Raw genomic sequence first — 8695 nt, 5'->3', positions numbered from 1 at the left:
AAAACAACAGTTTCATCCCCCACTCTTCATCTTCATCTTCTGGCATCGTCTCCGATCTCCTCTTTTTCTTGGTCCGATGACAAGTGGTATGACGAAGAGATCTTCATCTCCTCGTTGCATAATGCGACGAAGAGATGGAGATCTCTTTGTCACACCCTACGATGAGGAAATGAGGATCTTTTCATCGCACTAAGAGGAGGAGGAGGAGGAGGTCAGAGATGATGCCGAAAGATGAAATTGTAGAGTGAGGGTGAAACTGTTATTTTTGAAAGTTATGAGAGGCAACTGAGTTTGAAAAATACGAAAACCCTAAGTTTGTGGGTGAGAATGTTACTTTTCAAAGTTTAAAAATTTAGGTAAGGATGAAATGTTAGTTTCTAAAACCTAGGGGGTGGAACAGTAATAAATTTTATAACTTTTTAATATAAATAGTAAAATAATTATTTTATCCTTCATTGTAATAGAAAAAGTTAACATAAGTTAAGTCATAAGTGAGAGTTTAAGTTTTTCAATTGTCGTGCGTGTGCTTTTGATTTTTTGTGGGAAATAGTCCTTTGGCAAATTTAGAATAATATTTAAAGGACATCATTGCAACCAATGACTAATTGACTGTTGGAGTAATTGTTGTACAACAACTACTCCAACAAGTTTTAAAAACAATTTTTCATAATTTGTTTTTTATTTTTTAAAATAGTAGGTCGTATTGCGCTAATCTGTAGTTCTTTAATGCAATCCTTGGCCAAACTTTTTTGGTTTGGGCTAGCTTAACACTTTGCCACCTCCAACTGTCTATGTGAAAATGCACTAAAAAGTAATGATTTTAAAACTTCACTGAATCAGTGGATTCAACTGGATGAATCGAGAACTAGCTCCAAGTCTAATTTAATTAATACAAAAAAATGATTTTTTCATTGAACCGGTTAAACCCAATCAAAAACCGGGTTTGACTAAATGAACCGGTTAAAAATTGGGTTTGATCAAAATTTTGAATAATTTTTTAAATTTTAATTATTTTTGAGTAATTTAATTATTTTTTATTAGATTGGATGAATTTATAAAGATTTGTAAGAAAAAATAAGTTTAAAAATAAAATAAAAAAGAAAAAAAAGTATCTTATATCCATTAAAATATCTTCTATAGACAATAATTTATAGAATTATGTTTTTTTCTTTATCATGAGATTAAAATTTTTTTATTTTAATTGTTTCATTAAAATCAAATAAATAATTTTTACTCCTTAAAAAAGATATATTCTAATCTCCATAGGTGTAAATATTTTGATTGATTTTATTTTTTACAAATTTTTAAACAAAATTTATTTATTATAATTTAATAATAAGTTGAATCAATTGATTTTCTCATTGAACTGGTCAAACCGATCAAACCATAAATCGATAAGACAACTGATTCGATCAACGGTCTGATTTTAAAAATGTTGTTGAAAAGTATAGAGCTAGCAATTGTGTGCACAAATGAATTTTAGGCATAGAGTTGTAAACAAGTCAAGTCACTCAGGAGTTGCTTGTGGCTTAACTCATGTTGAGTTGAACTTAAATTAATTATTGTCTAATCAAACTCAAACTTGTTTTTACTTACTTCAATAAGTTCATGGCTCAACTTAAGTATAATATTATTTATACATAAAGTAAAATTTAAAAATTTACATTTATACAACTAAAATTTGACTCCCTCATTTTGAACATGGGGGTAATTAATAAATACATAAATTATAAAGTTTAGTTATAATTTTTTTATTGAGCTTGAATGAAACTCGAATAAATTGTTCCCATGTCGAGTTTGAGCCCCAAATCCTACCATCAAGCTTGATATATATATCCAATCGAGTTGAGCTCAAGCCCAACACTATTCGGGTCCAATCGGTTCAATTGCAACCCCATTCAAGCTTTCATGGGTCATACTACAATACTAATTCATTATCATTAATTATTATGTCAATTAGAGGTATTCAAAATTAGTTAACCAAACCAATTTGACATTATTTTGAATCAAATCGAATTTTCTTTCTATATAAATAAACCAGTAACTAAACTAGTTTTGTTTGATTAACCATTTTAAAAAATAGATAAATCGATAATCGAATTACAAAATTAGTTTTGTTACATTAATTCTGAAACCAATATTTGAATCAATTTTCTAAATAATCTATTTTTTAGTTCGATTTTTAGTTCAGAAATTGGTTTGGTTTGGTTCAGTTAACTGAATCTTAACAAAAATGTGATAAAGATTTACTTTTATTGATCAAAATTAAGGATATCAATTAAAGCAAATTTTTTCTTTCCATATAAATAGACCAAGTTTCTGCATATTTGTTAAAAAACAATAAATCTTTCAATATTTTATTATTCATGAGATCAATAACTTCAAACCATCTTCAATATTATTCACCGGAAAAAATTAAAACAACGTATCGAATTAATCTTATTTAATTAATATTTATACACACACTAATTATATATCCTAATAATGCATTCCAAAGGACTCCATCAATCCTTCGGCAAGCTGATATAGCACCAGCGAAACCTGAAATTTGTAAGGCCAAATCCACCTTCTTAAATTATCTAAAGCCAAATACTATTTTATGATGGAGTGTACATAAGATTATTTAATAAAAATTTGATACAAATGATGTATATAATATCATTGAATATTATTTTATCTTTCGTACAAAATCATTTAATTATATAGTTACTGATCATTATTAATACTTATTATATGTACATATAATATTTACTCTTAGTATATTTTTCTAATTCACTATATACTATGAACTATGGCAGCCTAATTGGTCATTATCTTTACAGCAATTTGATTTATCTGGTGTCCACAGCTCCATTGACCCACTTGAACTCCATTAAATCTCCTAATAATTCTCACGGGCAGCATGGTGAGACAAATCCAATTTGATCCAAATTAACAATATTGTTGCATTCGGCTTGTGCAGCATTACCTCCTTGTTTTTGTAGGTTTATATTTTGCAACACAATCCCCTCACATGGATAGCTCTTACTGCAGTCAAATTTCACTGCCACATCCGAAGCACTTGTTCCTAATATGTTTTTGTACACAACATTTTCCACTTGTACTGCTGAGCTCTGAAAAAAAAAAAAGTAATTAAACATAAATAAATCAATTATTGATATAATATTACCAATTTATAATTATTTAGGATCATACTAATTTGTACCTGTTCCTTGCAGGGCTCCTCTTGGTCGCAATAATTTTGGTCGATTATAATGGGATTGGAAACATTAAACATGTATATGTTTTGGAATTTGATGTTGCTTGCAGTTCCTGACCCTCCCTGCTCGATTAATATTTTAAGACAGATGAACATTATGAAGATCAATCAACTATATAAACATAAAAGCTCGATAGGTATTATATATATATATATATACACACACAAAAAATATGTATTTTCATGCCTTATAATTACCTGCCACGTCTTGATCCTAACGCCATTTGTTGTTCCAGAAATTTGGGCTCCATTCACGGTTACTCCTGAAACATAACCCTCCGAATTTTTGGCCCCAAGGCTTCCAATACTGACCCCACCATAAGAATCAACAAAATTACAAGACAAAATATAAATAAAAATGAAAATAATGATATTGCCAAAGTTTAATGGCTGTACCTGATTCCGTGGCCTGGTCCGCAGGTTATGTCTTCAGCTTGCACATTTTGGGAACCACCAACGATAGAAATACAATCATCACCTTGAAAACAGATGGATCAAGTTCAAATAAATATATTGCATGACAAAGGTTGAATTTTAAGTTTGTTTGAAAGCATTAATACTTAAAATCTGCTGCTTTTGTAAAAGTAACATCTATATCCCACCTGTTCTTATAGTGGAGCTTGTAATTCTTATGTTCTGGGTATTAGTCACATGAATTCCATCGGTGTTGGGGCTGTCTGCTGGTGCCGTTATCATGAGATTTGAAGCCATAACATTTGTTGATTTTTGAAAAGAAACATGAATTTGCTGCGAATCTTGGATATTCAGATTCCTCACCACCAAATTTTTGCTTCTATAGAAGGTCAGGGCCTGCCAACATATATAGTGTTAAGTCAAATAATCACATATACTCAATAATCTTTGTATTTATGAAAACATATACACATACCGTTGGTGCATCTTTGCAAGGCTGCAAAATAGTAAAAAAGAAGAAAATGAAAAAGAAAAATCAATCAGCCTCAGAAGAACAAAGAAGATAATTCAATTAAGTTTATGAGAAATTAGAGTTGATAATTAATGAGTCACTTACAAGGGATTTATTGACTTTGCAGGAGTTTTGCCACCAAATCCTCCCATTGCCATTAATAGTTCCACCACCTTCCACTAATAAATTCTCAACACTATCAAACAGAAGCCAATGCTTCCTATCTTTCCGGTAGTCAGATTGACTATCCGATGCTTCTAATGTTCCATATATCTGCAAATAATGATAGATTAATTATTTAATTTAATTTTGTCCTCCGTATATATATATGCATCTCTCCTGAAACTTTGAAAAGTTCTTAAATATAAATACTGACAAAGTTATTCTCACCTCAACCATAAGATTTGGTTTGCAAGGACCTGAAAATCTGATCGGCTTAAGATAATATGTTTTGTCCCCAGGCACCACAAGGACAGCTCCTTGTGAACAAGCTTCTTGCCACGCCTTTTTGAACGCCTGCAATATCCAATGCAAATAATATAAAAATAAAATTAAAAAATTTATGACATTTTCACTATATACACATTAACCCTCCAATGATCATTGAAATGACATCTCAACCATATTGTAAACCAAACATTCTTCTCTTAAACATACATATATAGATGTACTACCTCAGTGTCATCAGTTGATCCGTCGCCTTTAGCTCCAAAATCATCAACAATTACAGTATTTTTAGCCGTGGAAAATAAACCAACAACATTTGAGCCTAAAATTTCTTTTCTCATGAGCTTGATCAAATACTCCTCAAACTCTGCATCTTCAATGGCCGTCAAGTGTGAAGGATAAGCTAGAGAATCATGTCCATAACCGTAAGCTTCTTGATGGTAATAATCATAAGGCGTGTCCTTAACGGACAAACAGAAATAGCTTAAAATGAAAGGGATAAAGATGATAGAAAATGTGAAGGAGGCATATGGATGTAGTAGAGCCATTACTATTATAATATTCTTTTAAGCAAGCAAAGAGAAATTGAAGAGTATTAGGAATATAATTTGATGATGAATAACCCAAAATAAATGGAATGGATAGATAGCTTGGCATGGAAGTAAAGAGAAAGAAATGATGAGTTTGTATACTTATAGAGAAGGAAAAGCTTGAGAGTTGAGACAAAGAGATTTGTTATGGTGTCAGTTTACATTACTCTAACAAGGCATGGCTTGAGAAACGAGAGGTTTAGACGAAAAGAACTCCAACAAATTTTCTCCATACTTTAAGAAAATTAAATTTATGTATATAACGTAGAGATTTCATATGCTTTTATATTCATATGTTTTATTTCATATTCATGAATTTGATCGTTTTCTGAAAGAAAGATCTTCTGGGTTTGCAAAATCGGCAAGTAAAGGCACATCATTACAAATCAAGTCACTCTCTCAAAAAAAAAAAAGAGTTAACCGGTTTGTTAACCGAATTTTAAAGAATTATCATATTTTATTATTTTTTAAATTTTTTTAAAAATATGATTGATATTTTATTTTTTTATTCAACTTTTTAACAATTAATTTGGTTTGATTATTGATTTTAAAAATTGAATAAATCAATAACTGAATTGAAAAATTGATCTTTTCATTTTTTTGAATCAATTTTTTAAATATTTTATTTTTTAATTTGATTTTTGATTTAAAAATCGATTTAATTTGGTTTGAATTGGGGTAAGTCGGTGGAGTTGACGGTAGACAAAACTAGTTGCCATAATAAGTTTGTGGAGTAGAGGATGAGGAGAGGGATGGCTTGGAAGTAGACGATACTTTGTGTCCTAATCTCTTCCAATTTCCCTTGTAAGTGCTTATAATTCAACCATGCCACCATTAAATGTTTGACTCAACACTTTTAATCATTTATTTTTATCAAATAATTCTCGCCATGTGGCATGTTTATATGGGCTGCCATCATTACACAAACATGATTTAAAACTAAGAAAGATCTCGTTTACACAACTGGGTTTCTCAAATATATAATCATATTTATATATGTTTATAATTTGCATATATAGACTATCGGTTTAAACTATATATAATAAATGATACGTGGAGTTACATATATCAGTATGAACATGTATGGATTACACAAGTAATTAATACCGTGGAATGACTAAACACAATAGAAGGAAGTTTACAAAAACCTGCTTTCATTTTGTGTTTCGATTGATTGAGATAAGAACTGTAAATTAATCGTATACAGTTTGATCATGACCAGCTATCTTAATCAATTTATATTCACATAAATCATCCATAAACAACTTGCAATTGGCAATTATAGTTTAATTTTATTGAAATAAGTATAAAGTACTGGTTAATTTGTCTTGTGATTTAATAATAAGAATACTTCGATTGAACGGCATTGAAACTACGCAGTGATATGTTTGATAGTCTCTGAGGTCTATATTTGATACACATTATATGGTACAGTATTGCTTTGTGTTGGACAATAATATAGAATAATGTACCAAATAATTTGTGTTGTGTTTGATTACATTTATTTTTGTTAAATTTTTTAATAATAATATTTATCTAATGAAATCCTAACTTTTATTTAAAATCAATCATTTATCTAATTGTAATAATTTGAAAAAAGAAAAGAAAAGAACTAGTATTGTTATTCCTGTGTAATGGTTATGGATTTTATGTGACAATGAATATTATAATTTGAAAAAAAAAATGTAAAGAAATTATTTTATATATGAATTATGATTAATGATACTATTATTAATATTAAATAACAGTTTGGATGAAAATAAAGTACAAGTTTTGTGAAATAGTAAAATGTGATACTTAACACATCTTTTCACTTTGCATTGAATTGTACAATGCATATGAATTGAGCCCTTGTATTTTGTTTCAGTTAATGCAATGCAAAATTAATATGAAATGTTGTATAGTATTAAAGAATACTATATTATTGCTTGCTCACTCATGAAATATAGAATTGTATGATGATGATTAGGACACATGCATGCATGCATGTATGTATGTGTGTGTGTGTGTTCCACTGATGAAGATTTCATGAATTCTTAAATACATTTTACTTGTATAGAGTTCACTAGCATGGTTGTACTCCATGCATTTTGAAAAGAGGCAATCGCCATGCATCATTTCTTCTTTGTCTCTTCTAAATTTGATACATATTTGTGTATGTTGATAAATTTATAGAAATATTTAAAATACGGCAGAACCATCTCAGCCTTCCTGTCCTACAAGTATTCTGATCACTCCAAATACTCATTGCTTCTCCACATCGCAAGCTGGCTATTCAAATATCTCTGTCCACAAATTAGTAGCATATTTATATGTTGAAAAATGTTATACTTATCAAACTTAAACCACATTTGAATATATCAAATTATTATCCTTTAATATTCTATATGGTACTATATTATGTTATCCATCAAATCCATCTATTTATTATTTATTTATTACATGACATAAATTAAGTATCATCTGAAATATATATATATTTTAAAGGAAATTAATTAAAATAGTAATATATGAAGGGATGTATACCATTTTTGCTAACATTCTAAGGTTTATATAAATATAGCCAAAAAAACTCAAATAATAACAAGTTTCTCTCACCACCTTTCAACATTTAGCAAAACCCTAATATCCTTAATCTAACTCCCCCTTTCAATAAACACGTTATCAAAATCTCATTCAAAAAATATAAAATCAAACAAGAATCATCAGTGATCCAAGTTGGAAGATGAATATTTACTTATGTTTTTGTTTATTTGAATGATTGATATGAGTTTTAAAGGGAACTGCCATAGAAGTAGTAAAATCAAGAGGAAAATGTGACTAGGAGAGATTGGCTCTAGCAGGTGAATTTAGTTTATTGGACAAAATTATAATTTTAGATGGTTTGTGAAATTTTACATGGTAAATGAAATGAAATTTTCCACTAAGGCTTTTACATATTTTCAGTTTATCTTCCAAAATAATTCTTATATATTTAATTTACAAATTTCTAGAATTACTCAAAAATGTCTAATATTGTTGTATTGGCCAGATACGGAGAGTAGTAGACCTCAATGGATGACAAAACAAGGATGTACGTTGGAGAAAAACATAAAATAGTGACAATCTAATCAAATATGACATACCAAGGATTGGTGAAGTTATTGAGCTCTCCTATGTGTATTGATTATAGATGGAATTGCATCCAAATAACTATGAAGTTTGAATAATTCATCAATTAAAGTGTTTTAAGGTTTGAACAAAATTGAGGATCAAAAAAATTGTTTTAAGACTGGTAGAGTTATGTGCTGATTAAACAGATGGAGTATAGAGGGAGAAATGAAAAGGAAACAAGGTTAGAGAAATAATTGGAAATAGTGCATATAAATTAAAGTGAAATGACAAGGTTTTTAGAAGTTATATGGTAAGAAAGTTGCTATCGAGGGGAGATATCTTTTTCTCTCTTCCTATGTGTTTCAAGAAGTGTCTAAGAGT

General features: G+C 29.4%; 1 protein-coding gene across 1 annotated transcript; it reads right to left on the bottom strand.

Annotated features, from left to right (window-relative positions):
- Positions 1-2415: 2415 nt before the first annotated feature.
- Positions 2416-5296, bottom strand: LOC123197587 (polygalacturonase). The gene is made up of 9 exons (XM_044611905.1): positions 4859-5296; positions 4575-4700; positions 4290-4457; positions 4149-4169; positions 3862-4069; positions 3656-3737; positions 3458-3566; positions 3206-3322; positions 2416-3113 (listed from the first exon to the last, which is right to left on the bottom strand). Exons 1-9 carry the CDS (start codon positions 5177-5179, stop codon positions 2892-2894), a joined length of 1374 nt encoding a protein of 457 aa, XP_044467840.1. The 5' UTR covers positions 5180-5296; the 3' UTR covers positions 2416-2891.
- Between the last annotated feature and the right edge of the window lie 3399 nt (positions 5297-8695).

This window comes from Mangifera indica, chromosome 15 (assembly GCF_011075055.1).
Source record: "Mangifera indica cultivar Alphonso chromosome 15, CATAS_Mindica_2.1, whole genome shotgun sequence".
NCBI classification, from domain to species: Eukaryota; Viridiplantae; Streptophyta; class Magnoliopsida; order Sapindales; family Anacardiaceae; genus Mangifera; species Mangifera indica.
The sequence above is the reverse complement of the archived record's forward strand: the minus strand, read 5'-3'. Positions and strand labels throughout refer to the sequence as shown.

What these genes read in the sequence shown, in the direction of transcription:
- LOC123197587 (XM_044611905.1), bottom strand. Translation starts at nt 5,179, where the DNA reads ATGGCTCTACTACATCCATATGCCTCCTTCACATTTTCTATCATCTTT. An exon ending in AACCAAATCTTATGGTTGAG is followed by an intron (nt 4,458 to 4,574) that starts GTGAGAATAACT and finishes CATTATTTGCAG; the next exon opens with ATATATGGAACATTAGAAGC. An exon ending in AAGCTCCACTATAAGAACAG is followed by an intron (nt 3,738 to 3,861) that starts GTGGGATATAGA and finishes TCTGTTTTCAAG; the next exon opens with GTGATGATTGTATTTCTATC.